This window comes from Corvus kubaryi, unplaced genomic scaffold (assembly GCF_017639235.1).
Source record: "Corvus kubaryi isolate FWS band 111438036 unplaced genomic scaffold, C.kubaryi_AGA036_p1.0 78, whole genome shotgun sequence".
Taxonomy (NCBI): domain Eukaryota; kingdom Metazoa; phylum Chordata; class Aves; order Passeriformes; family Corvidae; genus Corvus; species Corvus kubaryi.
Window position 1 is genome coordinate 1080285 of NW_024582065.1, and position 22255 is coordinate 1102539.

At 55.1% G+C, this 22255-nt stretch overlaps 1 protein-coding gene across 6 annotated transcripts in view; it reads right to left on the reverse strand.

Annotated features, from left to right (window-relative positions):
• Window positions 1-22255, reverse strand: part of RGS3 (regulator of G protein signaling 3) — a 67399-nt gene that overhangs the window by 33868 nt on the left and 11276 nt on the right. For 3 of the 6 annotated variants that reach the window (XM_042052383.1, XM_042052385.1, XM_042052386.1), the window contains 8 exons: window positions 18943-19024; window positions 18166-18271; window positions 17567-17900; window positions 17128-17167; window positions 13767-13954; window positions 11892-11975; window positions 6845-6956; window positions 2205-2245 (listed from right to left, as the gene is read on the reverse strand). In XM_042052383.1, coding sequence (XP_041908317.1) covers window positions 2205-2245; window positions 6845-6956; window positions 11892-11975; window positions 13767-13954; window positions 17128-17167; window positions 17567-17900; window positions 18166-18271; window positions 18943-19024 — 987 coding nt within the window. Of the gene's footprint in view, window positions 1-2204; window positions 2246-6844; window positions 6957-7136; window positions 7213-11891; window positions 11976-13766; window positions 13955-17127; window positions 17168-17566; window positions 17901-18165; window positions 18272-18942; window positions 19025-21313; window positions 21520-22255 lie in introns of those variants that run through there. The other 3 variants (XM_042052388.1, XM_042052387.1, XM_042052389.1) reach the window with 3 other exon arrangements.

Genomic DNA, 22255 nt, shown 5'->3' on the forward strand with positions numbered 1-22255 from the left:
CCAGGGCAGAGCCAGCCCCTCTCCAGGGAATCCATGTCCCCAGGGCAGAGCCAGCCCCTCTCAGGGGAATCCATGTCCCCAGGGCACAGCCAGCCCCTCTCCAGGGGAATCCATGTCCCCAGGGCAGAGCCAGCCCCTGTAAGCAGATTTGCTCCCACAATGTGAATGCAAAGAATAAAAGAGAGACAATCTGAAGGAAACTCTCTTCTTCGCTTCCCTGCAGGAATCAGATGCTGGGAGGCTCCCAGGCTGGCTCCCAGAACATCCCGTTATTTCATCTCTGTTCACCTGGGGCCAAGGGCAGTTCACTGAGCCGCACAACCCCTGTGCTGCACAGCTGGGAGGTTCCTGCTCTTCGCCTCCATCCCCAGCCCCTGCAGCCCAGTCACCCCCTCCACGTGGCTCCTGGGGAGGGGACCTGCAGGTCAGTGTTTCCCAGAAGAGAAGTCTTGGACAGGTCTGGTGGGAGAGCCCCGTCCTGCCCTGGCTCACTGCTGACTCACAGGCACATCCCCCATTCTGTTCCCCTTTGGAACCCGAATCTCCCACTGCTGGAGAGCCCCATGGCACCTGCAGCTGGAAGGTCACTGTCCCCTTCACCCTGGGGCCAGCTGGTCCCTCTGGCTCAGGACAGACCACCCCGTGGGGCTGGCAGGGAAGGGGTGGCACAGGGCACGTCCTGCTTGGCAAGGTGCTGTCCCTGAGCCAGGGGCTGCCCCCATGTCACCTCAAAGCCTGGGCTGGCCAGTGCGGGGGGTGAACAGCCACTCCTGGGGTCCAGCATGAGGCAGAGCTGCTGGTCACCACGGGTTGGGAAGTCCCACTCCCCTTGTGACCTGCCCCAAAATACCCCAGGAGGAACAGGAAGGGTTTGCAGAATCCCACAGCATGGCCAGTCCAGGTCTACTGAAGTCTGTGGGGGAACAGGAGGTAGGAAAGCAAAAGTCTCACATTTTCTATCCAACTACTCCACTCCAACCACAACAGATGCCAGGGACCTCCATCACCAATGCTCTCACAGCCAATTAGGCCCCTCAGAAGAAAGCCCAGCACTTCATTACAGCCTGACAAAGACACCTCTTCACTTCTCCAGATCTCATGAAACACAGCCAGCTTTCTTTTGGTCACTTCTACTTAGGCGCACTAAGCTTCTAAATCAAATAGCAGGCTCTGAGTGAGTGCATTTTTCCAAGTGACTGAGAAAATGCTGGAGAGCCTCATCCAAACCCCCAGCGCAGCCCGGCTGAGTCACAGCCCAGGATCAGCTGTCACCAGCCTTGGGTGACATTGCCTTGGGACACGCACTGAGCACACCCCGAGGAGAGGCTCAGCTCCTGCCCAGCCACCCCGGGCAGAAACACAGGAGACAAGGAAGGAACAGGAGGGAAGGAACAAGAGAGGAGTCGAGGATTCTGCAGTGAGTCGTGCCCTGGCCCAGCTCCAGCCACTTAAGGTGAACAATTTCCATGCTGAGCCTTTGCACCCAACTCTCACAATGGTTCATTATTCCACAGTGCTGCTGAGCAATGTTTGTCTTTCTCCTCTGTGCCCTGGGGAGCTTTCCCAGACCCACCTTCCCACCTCGGAAAATACAAGGCCTTGAAAGCAGGAACACAGTAAAGCCACTGGAAAAGGAAAAAAAACCTGCAGCCTTCAGTGATCGGGGAGGTCCAGTGGGAACCAATTCTGCAGAGTCCTTGACTTGACAAGAGGGACTGTGCCACTGCCTGGGTGACCCCAAATCTGCTTAAAGCACTCAGGCACATGGGGGTTTCGAGCTATGATTCTGTCTTTTAGACTGGGCTTCCTTATTTTATTTGAGGGCTCCAAACTTGGATGTTTGAAGACAAGAAAAGCAAGGTGCCTAAAAATAATGACAAAACATTTGGCAAAGAAATCTGCCCCCAGGGGAAAGAATCCCAAGAGAAAACAAAAGTGAGATGCCTCAAGGAAGATCCACAGGGGGAAGAGGAAAAGACCTGTCCTAGTGCTGCCCAAACTCCCTGTTCACAGCTCCTTTTAGCAGCTTCTTACTCATGTATTCTACAGCCATTACATTTCTTTTCCAGGCTTCTGGCAAATTCATTTAAAGGGAAGTTAAAATCAGTTCTTTCAGTGCTCCTTGCCCCAGCAGAAAGGATCAGAGCTGTCAGTACCTGTCCAGCTGCCACTGGAAAGTTAAAGTGGAAAACAGCACCACTCACCTCTGCCAGGTAAAGGATGCAGAACTTCCGATCTTCGGAACCTGCAGAGAAGAAAAACCAGGATCAGAGCGAAGCTGCAGCTGCATTTCTGCAAGTGGAGCCACTGGCAGAGGAACTGGCCAAGAGACAGCACTGAATGAGTGTTTGTTGTTGCCCCCCCCAGTACCAGGCTGTGACCTGGGTGATGTATGTGGCATCTGCCGGGGCCGGGCGCGGGCAGGACCCTGCAGGGCCTCACTGCCCTGTCAGGGATTCTCCCGTGGGCTTCTCCTTTGGAAAAGGGTTTGTTTCATTCACAGGCCACGTGCAGGCTCTGCTGCCCAACCTGCCTTGACACCTGCAGCCTGTGGGAGCTTCCCAGGCGCTGCACAGGTCCTGCAGCACCCACACAGTCATCCTGGGAATCAGGGATGGGCCTCTCCCATCTTATCCCTGTGGGCACTTTGCTCCCAGGAGGACTGACAGGGAAGCTCCTGTTCCTACACCTCATTCCCAGCCCCGAGGGAAGCCAGCTCTGAACACACACCAGCCTCACAGGAGGACACTGAGCTGCCCCAGGACAGGGTCACCTCGGCTCTGCAGCGGGACCATCCCTTCTTCAGAGCAGGACACCCCATCTCCAGGAGCTGGCTGGCTCCTTCACAGGCCTTTGGCTCCTGCTGCTTCCCAAACGCTCCTAATGCCATTATCTGTGCCAGGAGCTCAGGGCTGCAGCCTGGGCATGGCTGCAGATCCCACTGGAAGTGGTGTCAGCACAAGCTCTGCTTCATTTCAGCAGCCTGAGCTGCTTGATGGGAGCAGGCTCTGCACGGGGCTGGAAACACCCTGTTCCCTGGAGGAAAACAATTCTCCCGCTGCAGGCAGCAGCCCAAATGTCAAGGTAAGAGCTGGGACCCATTGAGGGACTCAGCTGCCTCTTGAGTCACTCCCTGGGCAGTGTGAAACCCATGAAGAAGTGGCCTGGAGCCCTTTGCTGGATGTCTATTGACCCCGCTCTTCTTGGGCCTCCGTGGATTCCTTCTGCAGTAACAGTGATGACAAAGAGACGCTGACAAGCTCCAAACCCATCAGAATTAAGTTCCCTTCCAAATTCCTCTCCACTGAGCTGTGAATCCTGGCACCAGTGACCTCCAGAGCCAGCAGCTCCTGTTCCCTGTCCCTCCAAGACTCGCTGCTACACATGGCCCAGCAGCTCAGTGCCTGCAGGACATACAAAGCAGGGAGCCAGTCTGAGCTAAGGAATGGCTTAAATCCCATTTTCTGCCAGCCTTTAGGGACAACTTTAGCAATAAACTGGCTGCCCATGCCAGCAGCTGGGCTGAAGCCAGGGCCCATCCCTGGTGAGGCACAGGGGAGGCTGGAAGGTGACGGCAGAGCCAGGGAGGGCAGACCTGGGTGCAGATTTCACCACAGGTTTGCCAGGTTTCATTCCAGGTTTGCCAGGATTGCCAGGATTCATTCCACTTTTTCAAGTCTCTGGAGGATCAGGGTGGAACAGCAGAGCCTGATGTGCCCCAGAGCCCAGGAAAAACACGGGAGAGGCACAACCTGGCACTGGAGAGGTGGCAGATGCGTGGGATGATCCCCAGCTCTGCTCCTCACATCTCTCGTGACAACAGCACAGCACATTCTCTCAGCCAAACTTGGGGAAAAGCTGAAAGGAAATAAGCAGGAGGAAAAAACTCACTCGGAGATATTTCCTTCTCTTCCGGATGTGCTGTGGTGGGGACTGGCTTGGCTTCCAGAGGAACGTGAACTATCCCTGTGCCAGGCTGGGCACGAAGCACAGTGGGATCTCTGTGGGGACATGTCCCCTCTGCAGCTGAGCCCCGTCCTGCACACCCACACTGCCTCACCCAGCACAGCAGCACTCCCAGCACCGCCCTGCTCTGCCACTGCCCCGTGCAGCCCATGGAAAGCACCCACTGCCCACAGGATCTGCGGGCTGTGTGCCTGGTGTTGGGTCAAAAAGATGGGAAAAGGGGAAGCTGGTCCTGCTCCTTTGCACGGCCCAAAGGCTGTGGCAATGCCCTGGTGAGGGCAGGCACCCTGACCCCCCAGAGCCTCAGATCTGCTCAGCGAGGCTGGGACCGCGTCCAGCAGCCCTGGATGCGTGGGAAGGGAGGGAGGCTGCTGAGCACATCCAAACCTGGCTGCCAGGAGGGGACAAGCTTGTCCCACTGCAGCACGCATCCCTGGGGGAATGTGGCAGGGTGCAAGACCTGGGTGCTCCCCAGCATGCCAAGGAAGGACAGAAGGCCCACAAATCCCACTCTCGGCCCTTGACTCCCTTGGAGCTGCCCGACACTGCAGGTTGGGGGGGTTAAGGCCAGTGAGCAGCACATGAGAAACCCTCATTTGCAGGATCCCAGCTGGGGATGGCGCTCCAGCATGGGGATAAAGGAATGCTCCTCTCTGTCCCAAAGCTGAGCTCACCCACCCAGGGGGGAGCCAGGATCCCGGCGCGTGGAAATTCCCACAGTGTCTGGTGAGGAAGCCAGGCCTGTGTCACTGGGAACCTGGGCTGGCGTGGTGCTCATCAGCCGTGCCGGGCTTGTAAAGCAGGAAGACAGAGCATTGTGAGGCAGATCAGACTGATATGCTTTCGCACAGAGCGGCGAGCGGCAGGAACAGGAAACAGCACAATGGTCCTGAGCGCACCGGAGATGTCTCAATTGTTGGAGGCAGCCACACGCCTGTTCCTATTCATGTGCCATTCAGTCATTCAGGAGAGCGGCAGCAAAGCCCTGCCAAAAGGGACAGACATCTCCTCGCTCTCTCCACCCGCCTGTGAAGGAGCCCTGCCCGAAGCAGGAGGGTTTGAGCTGCCCGGGCACCAGCTGTGCTGGATTGTCAGCATACGGGGGGTGGATCGGTGCTGTAGGGACTCCATCCCCTTTGGAGGGCCTTGGGAAGCTATTCCAGATGTGATCCAGCCAAGTTATTACGGCAACAAGGAAATAAGTGGCAGAAAACTGCTCAGAAACCCGCCGTGCCTGAGGTGAGGAGGCACAGTCCTGTGCCGAGCTGCAAACAGACCTCGGGGTGCAGAGCCAGCAGCAGCACCAGTGGAGCTGATTTCTCCAAGCAGGTGAACAGGAGCAGAGCTATTCCCCAGCCTTTGGGAGCAGCCAGGGGCACTTGAACAAGGAACAATTTCTTTTGTCCCTTTCTTAGAAATAAGCAGTGCTGAGAACACACTCGACAAAGCCCAGGGAGGCTTCAATGGCTTTTCTCAATGGCTCGTGGCTGTCGTGCCCCATCTCCCTCACTTGTGTTTCTGCTCCCACCAAATAGGTCAGGGAATTCATCTGGAAGCAGAAACGTTGCTGGAAATGGGAAATAACAGCTGACAGGCAGCCTGTGGTGTCCAGCACTGAGGCTCAGAACGTGGGGCACATGGAGAGACACAGTCCATCCACAGAGCTCGTGGCTCAGCTGGGAGAAGTCACGGGAAGCAGCAAAATTCATCCAGAAAATGATCCTTTTGGAGAAGCAGCCCAGATCTGGATTCATTCCTTTTGGTCAGGGCCACAGGACTGTATAAAGTCAGCAGTTCCAGAGTAATTTGAGTGTGAAGAGGCCTCTCTGGTGGGCTCTGGAGTCCAATCCCCTGCCCAAAGCACCCAGCATCAGGGCTGTGCCCATTGAGGCCTGAATGCTTTCAGGGATGGAGATCCCACAGCCTCTCTGGACAGCTCAATATCTGACCAACCTCATGACAGGAAAGTTTTTCCTTCTGTCTCATCCCGATTTTCCCCATGGGGTCCCAGCGCAGCTGCCTGGGCTGGAGGAGGGGCTGTGGCACAGTCAGGTAACTGTGCATAAATCAAGCCCATGCCCCAAAAGCAACCACACCACACAAGGAACAAGGTGAAACTGGGCCCAGGGCCAAGACGGGGCTCCACCATAGCAAATAGGACGTGGTAGAGCAATTCGCTCGTTCCTCTTTTGACCCCAAGGAGCTAAAGGGAGTCTTTTGTACAGCCTCAGCATTTCAACCTGAAATAACCCATTTCCAGTCACCCCCTGCCCTAGGAGCCCTCTCTGAGCCCTCAGCCGGGCATAAAAGGTGTCAGCCAAGGTGGAGAGGGAGGGCAAGGTCCCCAGCCCTGCTCTGAGGGTTTGCTCTTTCCTCCCCAGAGGGGTGAGCAGGGGGAAGGATGCGAGCAGCAGGGAAACCGTGGGTGGCTGAAGAGAGAAGCAGCAAAGCAAAGCAGCCAAGTAAAGGTCATCAGAGCTTGGCCAGCCACCCTTGGAGCCAATCTCTGAACTCCCTCGAGGCACCACGGGGGAAACCTCAAGCCTTTGGTTCCCTTTCCCAGCCTCGGCCAGTCCCTGCTGTCACAGCGTGACACCAGCCAGGGGAACAGACCCCAGGGAACGGCAGCCCAAATCCTGGGACATGCACCCAAAAAGGCCTGGAAAGGGCCTGAGAGCTCCTGAGGTGTCCCAGGAGATGGAGCTCCCAGGGCCTGGTTAATGCAGGGATAGGAGGGAAGGATGACCTGGAAGCACCGGTTGGATGGCACTGGAAGCAGCAGGACAGCGGGATACTCTCCTGCTGCTGGCCACAAACCTTGGCAGCTAGCAGCCACAAAAACCCCAAAATGCCTCCAACTGCTGCTGCAGACACTCACCCTCCTGGAGCTTGACACTCTGCAGGTACAGAGGGTTCCTCAACACGTTGCAGCGCCCGGGCTCATCCTCCTTGGTGAAGAGCAGCAGGTCGGAGTAGACAAAGAGAGTCACCTGGAGGCACAGGAGCAGCAGAGAAGCTGTAAGGAATTCAGCTCTTGGCACTGAGAGTGTCCTGGGAATGTCCTCTGCCCTGGGGAGAGGCAGCAGCCACAACAGGGAGCCCAGAGAGCCCTTCCCAGGGGCTGATTGCTGCTGCTGCACCCAGCAAGCTTCAGACGAGGTTCCCCTCACCTGGCAGCCGCTTCCTGGGGCTTGTGGAGTCCTGCAACAGGAGGGATAAACCTGCCCGACAGTTCCACGCCACACAAACACACCCTCTGCTCCCTCCTGTCACTTCCCACTTCCAGGGGTTACAAATCAGAGCAGGAGGAGGGAATAAGTTGCCGACTAATCCCAGCACACTGCAGAAGTTGCAGCCTGAAAGCAAATCCAATCACCCTGAGCACCCTCACGGAGGAGCTTCTCATTTTTCTCAGTGAGAAAGTAAAATGTGGTTTTTACAAGAGCAGGACCCACAAGAGCAGCTGCAGGGAACAAACCCGACACCTCAAACCACAGCGGGGGTGGAAGGGAAACAGCAGCCCAAGTGTCTGCCCAGAGCTGGGCTCGAGCAGTGCCTCAAGAGTCCCAGGGGCTTTGAGCTACTCCAGACCAGGGGGAAAAGTCTTGCCCGAGGTCCCCAGTCCAATCAGTTCATATTAATGAGACCTTTAATATAAGAATGAGCTTCTCCACTGCACTGGAGATCCTGAACCCAGAAGCCTGCCAGGGATGAGCAGCTTGGTGCCGCAGCTGAGGTGTGAGCCCGTCCTGCCCTCCAGGAGCTGGGGCACACAAAAAACCTCAAAGATCACAGAATCATGGAATAATAGAATATCCTGAGCTGGAAGGGACCCACCAGGACCATCGATTCCAGCTCCTGGCCCTGCACAGACCCCCCAACAGCCCCACCCTGGGCATCCCTGGCAGCGCTGACCAAACGCTCCTGGAGCTCTGGCAGCCTCGGGGCCGTGCCCATTCCCTGGGGAGCCTGGGCAGTGCCCAGCACCCTCTGGAGGAAGAACTTTTCCCTGATCTCCTTACCCTGCTCTCCAGCCTGACCCTTCCTGACACAGCTCCAGGCATTCCCTCTGTCCCTGGTCACCAGAGATGCCAGGGACAGCTGCGATGTGGCAGTGGCACAGTGCCTGGCACAGTGGCACAGTGGGGGCCTCACTTGCTCAGCGTGAGGCCCTTGAGGTACCCCCCAAAACTTCCCACAGCAAAGGGAAAGCTTTGCAACACTGAGCCACAGCAAGGAAGGGTTTGTGGCCTTTTAGCAACGCTAAAAGGAGCAAAAGGAGACACCCAGAGTCCCAGAGGGGTGGGAGAGAGCACCGAGAGGTGCCTCTGCCCCCACAGGAACCGAGTCCCCACTGCCAGCACAGTTTGTGTCCCTGTCCAGGGGCTGATGGGCACATCCTGAGGAGGACAGGCTGGGTAACAGTTATCACATGCTGGGGAGCCTCACATCAGGGCAGCAGCACCTGGCTCCGAATTCAAAACCAAGCCCTTGCCACAAGATTTCTCCTCGCAGTGCAAGTTCTTTTTTGTGGGATTCTCAGTAAGTACAAAGCTGCTGGTGGAGCTTTAGCTGACAATGAAACCAGGGAGGGGCTGTCTTCTCTGTGTTATTTGGAAAATCCCTTCCTCTGCTCTCAACACTCTGCTGGCCCAGCGCCCACATCCACCCTCTTCAGTCCTTCTGATCTTGTTGGTAATACAAGGAATAACCAGGTACAAACTGCACTATAACCTTCATCCCATGCCCACCTTGTGCCAAAAGGTGGCTTTTCTGGGATGTGTCTGGTGCCACCTCAGTTCCCTCAACCCCAAAGAAGAGATGCTGAAGGGATTTGGGGAATAGCAACCCAAAGTGAAGGAGATAAAAGCATGATCAGCAAATGGTCACATGGAAAGGGAGGAAAGAAACTGAAGACCTGCTACCTGCAGAAGTTTAAAGGGCAGGAAAAAGACTGGGATTAGCAGGAAAATCACTTCAACACCATGCAGGTTTCAATAGGGAAACCTGGAAATAGAATTACATGATTGAAGTGTCTAAAAAAAGCTGAAAGTGAGTTTGAAACACCTGTGCCAAGGAGTAGATTTTGGGTCAAGCCACTGTGTTGGCCAAACTCAGTCACTCACCACAGCAGGCTGCTGGCAACCTCTCCAGGCCAGCAGTGCTGGGAATTTGGAGTGCAGCACTTGGGAAGAGAGAGAGAGAGAGGGGAAAGCCTCCTGCTCTACAGAGAAGAGAACAAACCTGGCCATGCCCATCCATGAGGTTTCAGGACTCCAGGGAGGCCCATCCTGACCTGCCAGGGTGGCAGAATGGAGGGATGAGAAGGAGACGAGTGTGGTCCACACTGGGCAGACACCTCAGGGCTTTGGGAGGCCTCCAGGTCCATTGGAGATGGATGGACAAGGCAAAAGCCCACGCTGGACACCTCGTGTGCCATCGCCCGCTGGCTCCTCTGGCACTCCATGGGCTGGAGGGATTTCAGGAGACCATAAAAGCGGGAATTGCAGCAAAGTCTAGACAGGATGTGATTAAGGCCTGAATAAGGATTGCCCCAGAGGTAAGGTCAGGGAAAGGACAGACCCTGGCAAGCCTCCAGAGAGATAGGTTGACTCCTTCAGGAGATGGGAGAGTTTGCTCAGGGACAAGGATGCAGTGCCTGATGTGGGAACGGCCACAGGAAAATGATTCTGCAGGGTTGGGAAAGAAAGGAGCAGGACCTCCAGCTCCAGCAAATTCACCTGGGCCCTCCTCTCTCAAGCCACTTGGTCCTGCAAACCACAGAGCCCAGCTTGAGAGGGGCTGGGTGGGAAGAGCAGTGGGAAAATGAAAAACCACACGGAGCAAGGAAAAAGGGACTGACTGGACACAAGACAGGCTCTGTCCAAGCATCAGAGGAGGCTGGAGAGGGAAAGAACTCAAGTCCACCAAAGAGAGGAGTGGGAGCCCTCCTGCACCAGGGGCAGCTCTGGTGTGTCCAGGCTGGTTAGGTCTTGCTGGCTCCAGAGGTTCTCTCCCCTCACAGCCCAGCAGGACCACAGCAGACAGCCCTGCTCGGCTGGAGAACGGGAGCCTGGCATTCCAGAGAGACCTGCACGGCTTCCTTGAAGCTCCACAAAGCCTTCCATGGCTGTGCCACACACTCAGAGCCCTTCCCAAGGGCCACAGGTGACATCCTGGTGTTGCTGCCTCCACTGTCACTGCCAGCAGGGGCTCAGCACCACGGGGTGTTTCCCTTCCCCACAGCTCTGTTCTCACCCCACTGACTCAGCCCCACCTGCCCTGCCCTGTGCCAGCTCACCCAGACACCACAGCCCCAGGGCACCAGCATTCCCAAACGCTGTCTCACATTCCTGGCCAGCATCCTGCCCTTTCCTGGCACCAGCTCCACCTGGGAAATCTTCTCTCAGCTCCATACTCATCCCAGGAGCATCATAAGCAGAGTCCTTTCCCTGAGACATTTTCCTCTAATCAGTCATGGAGTTTTTCATCTATTTTGATTTGTTTTCATGTACTTTTTGGCAGAAAAATACCTCAAGTAATTCAAGTCAAAGCAAGGGATGAATTACACCATGAAAACCAGAAAGAGAGATAAGTCACTTAGCACAACCCCGTACTGGTTTGTACTGACCAGTGATGGGAAGTGGCCCTGGGCTTCTACTGTTGGCCACCCAGAAACCGGAACAAGTGAAATAGAACTTCCTTTAGAGATCTGTGAAGATGACCCATTGCTCACTCCAGCTGAATTCAGCCCCAAATTACTCTGTGCAGTGGTGAGATCCTCTGAAACTGCCCCAAAGGAAACGGCCCTGGAGAGCAGTGCATGAGTGGGCTTTGCCTCTCTCCCAAATTCCAAGGCTTTGCAGACTTTGCAGTTGGATGCAAGTGGAGCCAGCAGCAAATGTGATCAACACATCCAAACTCTGTAAAGTTGTCACATCCTCAGGGTGCCAAAGCCCCCAGACTTCTAGAAGCTTTCCAACAACATGGCAGAAAAGCTGAAGTAAGAAGAACGAGAGGAATTTGGACAGGACATGTGAGCTGTTTCAGGAACTGAAATTCTGAGGACACCTGTAGCAAGTTCTCTGTCTAGTTCTAGTTCTAGGTTGTGGATTCTCCTTCCCTAGAGACGCTGCAAAGCCATGTGGACACAACCCCGGGGCAGTGACTGCTCCAGGGAATCCTGCCTGAGCAGGGAGGCGGGACTGGGTGGCCTCCAGAGGTGTCTGAACCATTCTGTCATTCTATGCTTCTCTAACCTGGCACAAAATATCCTTAAACCCCCTCCTCCTGAGTCTGCTGGGCTGCCACTGATGTGTGTTTGCCACCCACAGTTTCCTCTCTGTGAGCCCAAAGGAAACAGGAACAACAGCTGATTTCTAGCACAGGAGAGCTTTGATCTTTAGTTTATCCCACAATAAACTGACTACAAGTCTTTCCAAGGATCACATCAATATCATTACTGCACAACAAAACATTTCGCTTCTCAATGTAATGAGGTGTCCCTTCCAGTCCCCTCTCAAAGTCCCCTCCAGGGCTTAAAGGGGCTCCAGGAGAGCTGGAGACAAGGAAAAGAGTATGGAGGGACAGGACACAGGGAATGGCTTCCCACTGCCAGAGGGCAGGGATGGATGGGAGATTGGGAAGGAATTGTTCCCTGGGAGGGTGGGCAGGCCCTGGCACAGGGTGCCCAGAGCAGCTGGGGCTGCCCCTGGATCCCTGGCAGTGCCCAAGGCCAGGCTGGACATTGGGGCTTGGAGCAGCCTGGGACAGTGGAAGGTGTCCCTGCCCATGGCAGGGGGTGGGACTGGATGAGCTTTAAGATCCCTCTCAACCCAAACCATGGTGATTCTATAATTCCATCCTCTGGATAAGACAGCAGAAGAGCAGATTTGGAGAGCTCAGACAACAAGGAAGAGTTTTACCTGTGTAGTCCTGTTCCTGCTCTCGTGAAGGAGCAGCTCCTCTGACAGCAGCAGAGTCCGGGCTGGGTTGCAAAGATCCAGGGGCTGCATTTGGACAGAACAAAAAAAAAAAAAGAAAAGAAAACAAAAGAAACAGTCAAACCTTCCAGTGGCAGCGTGGTTTGTGAGATAAACTTTCCACCCACCAAACCCACTCCGTCTTCACTTTGAGCTGTAACTCACCCGGGGAGAAGCCACCCCTCACTGTGCTCAGAGGGACACAAAGTCCGCAGTCCAGTGAGAGCAGAAAACAAAGCCTTGCACTCACACCTACGTCAGCCCAGCTGTGAAAAGACAGCCAGCCCTTGCCTCTGCTCAGGGGCTGCTCTGCACGGGGGGGTTACGGGTGTTTGTCAGCAGGAAGCACAACCACAGCGCTGGCACGTCAGGTCCCCGCGTCCCTCAGCCACCAATATTTGTAGCCGATGGTTTGGATCACTCCTACTGCAACTTTTAAGAATTCCTGTCCCTTCCCGTGCCACACCCAGCTCCCCAGTCAGTGCTGGAGAATGGGACAGGTTCAGGTGTCCTGAGGGCAGAACAAACCCTGCACCTCCAGCCTGGGACCACCCTTGGGAGCAGCACAGTGGGAACAAGAGGGGACCTGCAAGGGGGCCCTGCAGATGACACAGTGCAAAGAGAAAAACCAGCTCCTGAAGTGGCAGAGTCCCAGGCACAATCCAAGATGAGTTTTGGGAGTAAGGAGGCAGAAAGTGCCAGCTGTGTTCCTCCCAAAGGCCGCCCATGCAGAGCCCAGGCAGGTGGGCACAAGGTGAGTGGTCACCCACCCAGGTGCCATCAGGGAGGAGGGAGGTGACCAAACACCTGCCCCCGGCTCCAGCCCAGCCCATACTGGCCCCAGGCAGCCCATGGCTCAGGCTGGAGCCACAGGGAACAAGGACCATGGTTTCAGCCCAGAGGAAGTCACCAGTCTGAGCTGAGGTGACACTGCCACTGGCAGGGGAGGACCAAGGGTTCCCCACAGGCTCAGAAAGGAAGGGATTCATCAGCAATGTACTAAAACATATGGAGAGGATGAGATTTTGTGGGGTTCTGGCCATATGAAGGACAAAATGAAGGACACAGAGGGAGTTAGAGCTACTACCACCAAATTCAGGGCTGTTTTCTTAAAACGTGGAATTGTGGAGGCAGAACATTCCCTGTCAAGCCATTACTGCTCTGGGTCCTTGTCCTCTACTCTGGAGCCAGGCTGGGAGAGCTGGGGGTGCTCACCTGGAGAGCAGAAGGCTCCAGGGAGAGCTCAGAGCCCCTGCCAGGGCCTAAAGGGGCTCCAGGAGAGCTGCAGAGGGACTGGGGACAAGGCATGGAGGGACAGGACACAGGGAATGGCTTCCCAGTGCCAGAGAACAGGGCTGGATGGGATATTGGGAAGGAATTGTTCCCTGGGAGGGTGGGCAGGCCCTGGCACAGGGTGCCCAGATTTTAGTGTGACCACCTGCTAAACTAAAACCCCTTTTGTTTGCACACCGACTGCACAAAGAACCTCAAGAAGAACCACACTGATCTACAATTCTAAAGCTGGTTCTGAAGCCCAAAAGCTGGGACACCTTCTCCTAACTCAAGCAAGCACCGAGGGCCAGATTTGAAAGCTGAAAAGGAGACAAAAATCCAACAGAGAATTGCTTGGGCAGGACACAGTCCCCTTTGAGACAGCCCCCAGCACTGTGCCAAGTACAGCCAGCTCCAGAGGAGAGCTGAGGGTGACAGGGATCCATGAATTCACGGGAGATACTGCTGGGAAAGAGATCCCTGCGTGGCTGCCTGGCCCCAGCCTGGGCACTGAGCACATCCCAGCCCCCTCCCAGCTGCACTGACCTGCACGAAGATGGGGAACACCAGCACTTTGGGAGCCAGGGTCACGTAGGTGCCGTAGGAGTGGGGGATGTGGGGCCTCACTATGGTGCAGTTCTGGTAGTTCCCGTAGCTCTTCATGGTCTGCACAGTTTTCATCAGCCTGGATTTCCTCCCAGAGCCCGTGTGGGATTTCCCTTTACAGGCATTCCCTGGATGGACAGAGGAGGCAGAAGGAAACACAGGATGAGGAGAGAGCTCCAGCTCTGCCCGCTCCAGCTCGGTCCTGCTCTCCCAGGCTGGAGGAGGGAATGGAAATCCTGGGGAACCACTGGAGCCAAGAGCTGCAGGGACAGGCATTTCTCAGCTATCCAGGAGTCTCAGGGATTCATGGAATAACAGCACTGATTCCATTTTCTTCTAATGGGAAACAAGTTGTCCCTGGTTGGTTTTGCTTCAGAGCTGCTCACTCGGTGACCCGAGGACCTCAGTGGGTGGCACCAGCAGCACAGACACGGCTGGGAAGGGCAAAAAGAACCCCAGGGAGGCCACAGCAAGCTCTGCTTCAGGCCAGTACATCCCACCAGGTGCTCTGCCCTCTGATCTGCCCTTGTGTGTCTCCACCTGCAGAGCTGTGTCCCAGCACGGGAAGGACATGGAGCAGGTCCAGAGGAGGCCACAGAGATGCTCTGAGGACTGGAACCCCTCTGGAGCCAGGCTGGGAGAGCTGGGAGTGTTCACCTGGAGAGGAGAAGGCTCCAGGGAGAGCTCAGAGCCCCTGGCAGGGCCTAAAGGGGCTCCAGGAGAGCTGGAGAGGGACTTGGACATTTTTATCCACACAAGTGCTGCCTGCTCTGGATTCCAGGCATGGAAGTTAGCAAAGTGCAGGAATGTCATGACAAAGGGCAGTGGGTTAATCCCAGTTTTCAGGAGATACTGAGATTGGAGGTGTCAGAGAAAGATGCAGAAGTTATAAACACATTTGTGGCTGGGATCAATCCCTGCTGCTGCCAGCGATGGCTATTCGGACATTGGGGGTATTTATAAAGGATGACTTCATTGTTCATGAGGCTGGCACCACATCATCCTCTGCTTTTCAGCATTACATTCTGGGGCTGGAAAAGGTCCGAGCAGCCTCACTGGGTTTCAGTCTGTCCCTCTTCCCTGCAGAGCATTATCCTCACTCAAAGCAGGGATTACAGGAAGCTGCACACTCCCACCTCAGCTGCTCAGCAGAGCCCAGACCACGTCCTGCTGGACACCAGCAACCTGTACTCTGCCCTAAAACTCACAGGCAACAGCTCCAACAGGAGCTGAATGGCTCTCTAACCAAAAATTCCTGTCTTCTTCAAAAGAAACCCCACTGAACAATCAAAATATTTCCTTCCTCCCTCCTCCTGTAGCGGATGAACTGAGCCAGCTCGGGGCTGCAGGCAGAGCTCTCCCCTGGGATTGAACATATCCAGGTGAGGAGCTGGAGCGTTCTCCTTCTCCCCCACAGGGATGTCTCAGGAAAAGGAATGAGCATCCCTCCTGCAGCTCCCTGGGGACCCCCAGCATCCCCCTCCTTCCCTCCCTGCAGCCCCCCCGGAGCTCCTGCTCCCACCACAGCAGCTTTTTACCCTCGCGCTGTAACGGGTGCCCAGAACCTTCCCAGGCAGGAATGAGCCCAAACCCTCCTGACCACGGCCTGGGGCAGATAAGGTCTCGTCCAAAGCAAACACACAAACCTGCCTAGCATTACATATTCCATTAAGTATTAGGAAATAGCACATTTACTCCCAGATAAAGGCAGCAGAGCCAGCCAGCGCTGGGCTGGGAAGCCAGCCCTGCTGTTTACTGCTGCTGTAGCAGCTGCCTTTGCTGGGGGGGACCCTCGTGACCTAAGAGGTTGTTTCCACCTCTAAGTGCATTAATCCTGACATTTTCCCTTTTCCCTTTTTCGTGGTTGCACTGCCAGATAACATCGGGGCACAAGAGACCGCTCAGCACAGGGCAGATAAGATCTGTCTGGGCTGTTCAGGATTTGCTTTTGCTCTTATCCCTGAATCACCTCGTTTTATCAGAGGAAATAATCACCTGCACAAGTCCAGGCACAGAAACACACCCAAATGTCAGCTCCTGTCACTGGGTGGGCAGCTCTGTGCTGCCACACTTCATCCCTGCTCACGTTAACCAATACCTTCCTGCCTCTGAACTTAACATTACATAATTAAAAACAAATCCAGAAAAACCCAGAATTTGTTATGGGAAGAAGCCCAAGCCTTTCAAATCCCACCCCACTGTAAGGACAAGTCCCCATGGCCCAGCTCATCTTTTCACAGGATCCACAAACAGCAGGAAAGGGCTGCAATTATCCATGGAACAAAACATCCCCTGCAGCTGAGAGTGGAAAACTCTCCTGGCTGCAGAGCTCCAGGGCTGGGAGCACCTGAGGCACGGGGGTCTGGCACCCACACTGCTCCCTCCTGCTCCCCAGCACTCCCCCCATGGCTCTGCCAGCCCCACACTTTGCTTTCCATGGACACTGCCCCACCTCAGAGACAGCACCAAGTTTTCCAGCTGTACCCTCAGCAGAGAGGGAACGCTGAGGGATACGCACTCCTACTAGAGCTCAGCTCTCCTGAGGACACACAGCTCATGCTAAGGCCATCCAGACAGGCCAGGGTGCAAGCACAGCCTCCCAAAACTCCCAAAGCCATGAGCAGACAAGGAGTATTTCCATATGGACCTGGATTCCTGCAGTGCCCAGCCCACCTCAGCCCACTCCTCCCACAAGTCCAACCATCCCCAGGGAGCTCCAGGAAAACCCAGCACACCTGTCACAGGTATGGTTTATGAGTTTATGTTTCAAAGGTTTTTTGGGGAGAGCTGGCCCAGAGACTGCCAGAGACTTTAGGCAGCCCAGGGCTTGAATATCCTCCAAATCTGGCAAAACCACGTGCACTGCTGCTGGCCCTGATCTGAGCCACAGCCACCCTCACTGCTGTAGCACTGAAGGGAACCTCAGAGCAGGGGATCAGCTCTCCCAGCACGGCCCCATGGATGGGAAGGGAAAACGTCATGGACGGGCCCACAACACGTGGGGAGCTATGATGCTCAGAGCTTTCACGCTTCATGTTCTCACCCTGCCCCTGATGGAAAGTCCCCAGCAGCCCTCTGTGAGCTCCCACAGACCTTCTCACATGAGGCTCACCCAGTTCCACCTCTGCTTTTAGGTTTGAGCCACGGTGGGAAGATGATCCCACGCAGAGCCCCAGGTTGCTGCTGGTGCCCTCAAAACATGAGCACTTTGCAGGGCCCAGGACAAGGATTTGAGGGTGCCAGGAAGACCAGCTTAGAGCTGGGTGCTCTGAGCAGCATTCCCAGCACAGGGACAACTTACCCACAGTAGTGCTGTCCTCTTGATACACGGGCCTCAGCAGCTGTAGGGGACAGAGGGGACACGGTCACCTGCAGCAGCCCTCAGGTGCAGTGACAACAACTACAAATCTTAACATGCCAAACCCAGCCAAGCCAAAGCACTTCAGAGAGGAGAAAAACCATTTTTGCAGCAGAAAATGAGAGCCATGACTTTCAGTGTGGTGTGTGCAGTGGGAACGCTCCCCACATCCTCCCCATATCCCCAGGGCGAGCCCTGAGGGGAGGCAGCAGGGAAATATTTTAGCAAAACTGTGAAAGCTCCACCGAGGGACAGAGGTGTGGCTTGTAAACTTGGCACCGCTCTCACAAATATTTAGAGATGGGGCTGGATAAGGCTGAAGCAGGGGCCAGGAGAGGCTGCAGCACAGAGCCCTGAGCCACGTGCAGCCCCTGAGCCCTACCTGGCTGCCGGGGTTCAGCGGAGCTAGGATGATGTAGTTCTGGTCTGCAGCCGAGGGCACCCGGGACAGGGCCGGCAGGGTGTTCTGGCCCCGCTTGCCCAGCTCCGTGTACCTGTCCCAGGTGTGCAGCCCCAGCCCCTCGGTGCCATCGTAGAGGATGTGGCAGCTGCGGCGCTGCTCCGCCTGCGCGGGGCCGTTCTTCTCCCGCTTGTTGGGAGGGGACTGCAGGTCGTAGGTGGATTTGCAGGAGGACCTGCGGGTCATGCCCTCGTGGGCCGGCTTCACCTGAGGCACCAGCCTCCACACCAGCAGGATGATCTCCGTGGGACAGTTCCTGGGAGAGATGGGATGGGGAAATCAGGGGTGGAGCGCCCGTGTCCAGGCATGAGCCCCGCAGCCCTTCCTCCCTCCAAAGCCTCTGCCCCTCTCCCATGCTCCCCAGCTCCTGCATCCTTCCTTCTCCTCCAGGGAACCCTTTCCCAGTGTCCTGAAGCCCTCAGAGCCTTCCCCTTCCCACAGTCACTCAGTGGCCCCACCGCCCTGCCCTGGGCTCCCTCAAACCTCCTCTCCCTACCCTGGGGTTTTGGGGGAACCCTCACCGGATTTCGTGTGCCAGCTCCACACATTTCCAGTGCTCCACAGGCTGCTCGTTCAGCTGCAGCACGGTGTCGAGTTGCTGCAGACCTGCCTTCTCTGCTGGGCCACCTGCAAGGGACAAATGCCAGTCACCTGCCAGGCAGGAGGCTGAGTGGGAGGGGGAGGAAAAGCCCTGGAGCTTGGAGATGCCCAGAGAGCTCCACAGCTTGCACTATTCCCTCCCCCAAATCCCATCTGACACCCACACCTGAAAACGAAGAGGGGTCAGCCAACCTGGAGCTTCCCCATTCACCCACACCGAGCACCAGGGTGGAGCCATCAGTGCTCCCTCAGAGGTACTGCACGAACTTCCCATGCTTCCTGGGGTGCAGTGGGGAGCATCAGGGCACAATGGGGACACCAGTCCATCCCACAGGTCCACAGCAGGAGGATCTACTCAGGGAACTGAGGATTCCCACAATCTGCTCCCCTCTGACCTGCATCCCCCCCAAATGATTTCCGAAGCTCACTCAACCAGACAGGCAGTCTCAGGTTGGAGAGGGAAGGGAACAAAATCCCTGCAAATTACCGCAAAACACTGCCAAAATGGTGACACAGCGCTAACCCAGTGGCCTGTGACCCCGTTAGAGGCAACAGAGAATTCATTAAATGAAGTTCCTTGGAGGTACCCAGAGTCCTGCAAGGCAGGGGAGCTCCAGAATCACAACCAGCTCTGGGAAGCAAAACAGGAGCAATAGTTCATTCAAATCAAGAGGGGTGAAAAGGATCCAGTCTCTTACCAGAGTCCACTGCCTGCACACGGACTGGGGAGTCGCAGCAGATTGTGAAGCCAAAGCCATCAGTGCCTCGAGGGATTGTGATCTGCGGGGAGACACCGGAGCTGCCTGTTAGGTGGGAAAGCAGCCACGGTGTGTGATGATCCCCCTGCATTCCCACCCTGCCCCACAGCCTCTGAAAATGCTGGCACATGGCATTTAGAGATGGGGAAGGGCTGTCACTGTGACCCCCACAGATAACGGGTGGAAAGGGTGCAAAAAGGCAGTGCCAGATCGAGCCAAGGATCTCTGGAAAGCCACAAAAGGAGCGTTTGTTTAGCACACACTCTGCTCCCAGCTCTTCCGAGTGTAAGGAAAGGCCATTGGAAAGGAAAACCTGGCAGTCTGGCTCTGACACTGACTTCGCTAAGCAAGTCGCTTAAACATTTCATTTCCTGTTGGAGAATACAGAAATAGCAGCACTCCCCTGCTCCGGAGGGAGCTGCGAGCTCGGCACGCTCCCATCCTCCAGACATCTGTGTGCATCACCCCCTTCCCTGGGCTGAGCATGTTTTCCCTCACTGAGTTTGGAGAGGATGGATGCTGGGTTGATTTGGGCTCATTTCTCCCCCTGATTCGAGGAGCATTGAGCTTATTAATAAAATGATGCTTATTTTTTGATGTTGGCTTCCAGCAGCAGCTCAGTGTGACAGATCCTGTAAATACCTGATTAGCCCCCAAGACATTAGTCAAGATGCTTGTTTTACTGACAGAGAAAAGAAAATTAAAAATCCAACGTCTGACCTGTGTTATTTTGAGAACAAACAGGCAGAAGGAAGAGGAGGAATTCAGCAGAAGTTGCCAAGGAGGAGATCTGGTTCCTCACTCCTTTACCACGGGAGGGCAAAGGCAGCGAGATTTCATTTCCCTGCACCTTGTCCCTGTGTGATTGCTCAGCATAAAATCAGGCTTCAAAAGAGAAACTGGCTTCCCTGGCAGGATCAAAACACAGATCCAGTCCCACTACACTGAGTATTTTTCTTTCTGGAGTTCCCTGGATTCTCAAAGAGGTGGCTCTGCATGAATGAACCTTGCAGCTCGGTCCAACCCGGAGCTGGACTCCGTGGTCCCTTCCAGCTCAGGATATTCCATATCCTATGATTCCACCTCCAGTAGCAACCACTGGCACCTCAGGAGCCAGCCCAGCGTCTCTCCCACCACGGAGACTCCATGGGCACTTCCCAGCCCAAGGTTTCCCCTGTGCCTGATCTCCCACTCCTCCCTGAGCTGGCTGGCTTGTCCCCCACCTGAAGAGCAGATTCTCCCTACTGATGCTCCTCACCCCCCACCACCATGGCCATCACAGGCAGTGATGGCCCATTTTTTGCCCATTTTTTGCCCATTTTTGCTGCTGTGCACAGCACTAAAGAACTGTGAGCTTGAGCTGGGAGGTGGGTGGGGAGGTTTGCTGTACCCAAACTTTGCCAAAAAACGCAGAGGAAATTTTCAAAATAAAGACTTGAGGAGGTCTCGGAGACAAACCAGAGTCAGTTGTTATTCAGCCGAGGCAGAGCAGCTTTCCTGCACGAGACGGTCACCACAGCCCTGGCAAGAAGGGGGCCGTCAGGTTTGGAATTCTGCTGGTTTTGTAATTCCCAATATTTGCTGTTCCCCACAGCAGCTTTGGAATAACCCAAAAGATGAGCACAGGGAGAGGCTGACCCTGAGCTGGGAGTCCCAATCCAGACCACAGAGGGAATATTTCTTTGAAAAAGGAAATATTTCTTTGAAAAAGGAAATATTTCTTTGCAGGAGACTGGAACCTGCCCATGGAAAAGCAGCACCTGGCATCACACACTGGGAGAACTGGAACCAGCACAAGCTACTCCTCAGGAAACAAGTGCTGTTGGCTCCCAAAACCACTAAAATCATTCAAAAATTTAAAGTAATTTAAAATAATTTAAAATAATTTTAAAAGAGGCAGTAGCAGCCTGCTGTGCCTGCTTCTTCTCTAATAAGGGGGAAATTAAGACAACACCTTGCAGCTTAATGCTGTTACTGTCAGCATGCTGCCTGCAAGTTGCACAGTAAATATGAACTTTATATTCAAATATATTTATATATTTGAATAATTGATATCTATTTAAAAAGCACCCCTCTCTGCCCATTTCTCCACTGCAGCAACAGGCAGAGACCAGCCACAGGCACCCCACGTGAAGATGCTTTCCTCATGTTCTCACTACAGTTTACAAATTATAACGGTATCAAGTCGATGCCTCACCACCAACACCCACAGAGCCCAGCCACGGCAAGAGACCTCCCAGACACTCCGAAATCTATCCAAGGCTCACAGCCACACGCTGGCACGGGGATTTATGGCAGGGGGGATACAGACCTGCCTGTACCTCCGCTCCGAGCACACCTTGCAGAGTCCATTGAAGCGGTTCATGGCTGGAATCGCCGCGAGCCCATGAAAACCCCGCAGCTCCCCGGAGCCGCCGTGATCCCGAACTCCTCGCAGCGCACGAGCGTGGAAGGAGCCCCAGTCAAACTGGCATGACCGCCCATGGGAACCCAGCTCCCGAGAAGAATGGCAGGAAGCCACCTTTCACCTCCCCGGCCCCTGCGAGCGCTGTATGCCGCTTTACGATAAGCCAGAGGCTTCCTGAAAACCCTCACTGACGAGGAAGGGAGAGAGTTTTATATTAAAATTCCTGTCAACTCTTTAGTATTCCCTAGTCCCCGCTCTGTTGATGTGGCTTTTGTTCCCGTGGCATTCTTCAGGCGCACGGAGCACTTTGTTATTGCGACGTTCTCACAAACACTTGGAGGATGTTTGAGCAGCGTTTCACAGGCACCGGCTGTGAGAGCCTCGCTCCATGAAAGACATGACTCCAAGCTCATAAAAAATCGGAGGTTTGGGTTTATGGAAGCAAAAAAAAAAAAAAAAAAAAAAAAGCAGAGTTTGTTTTTGAAAGCACGGACCCAGAGGATACGCACGTCCCCGTGCTTTGTGCTCGTAAAGTCACCGAGCGGGAAGCACCGAGGTCAACTGAGCTGCATCCATGGTGGGATTTGGGAATTATAGGCCAAGAGGAACTCTGAGCACAGCCAGCAGCAGGGCACACAGCAGGGCTCAGCTGCCCCACTGCCAGAGTTGGGCACAACTCCTTGGAGATGGGGCTCCACCAGAGGAGAAAACACCTTCCACACTCCTACATGGGGATGGAAAAGGAGGGAAGGCTGCAGGGAACCCAAAATCCAGGTTGTCTTGCAGAGCAGCTGGGGTGGCAGGGCCAGGGAGGCCAGGGAGGGAGCTGAGGAGCCTCAGTGCTCC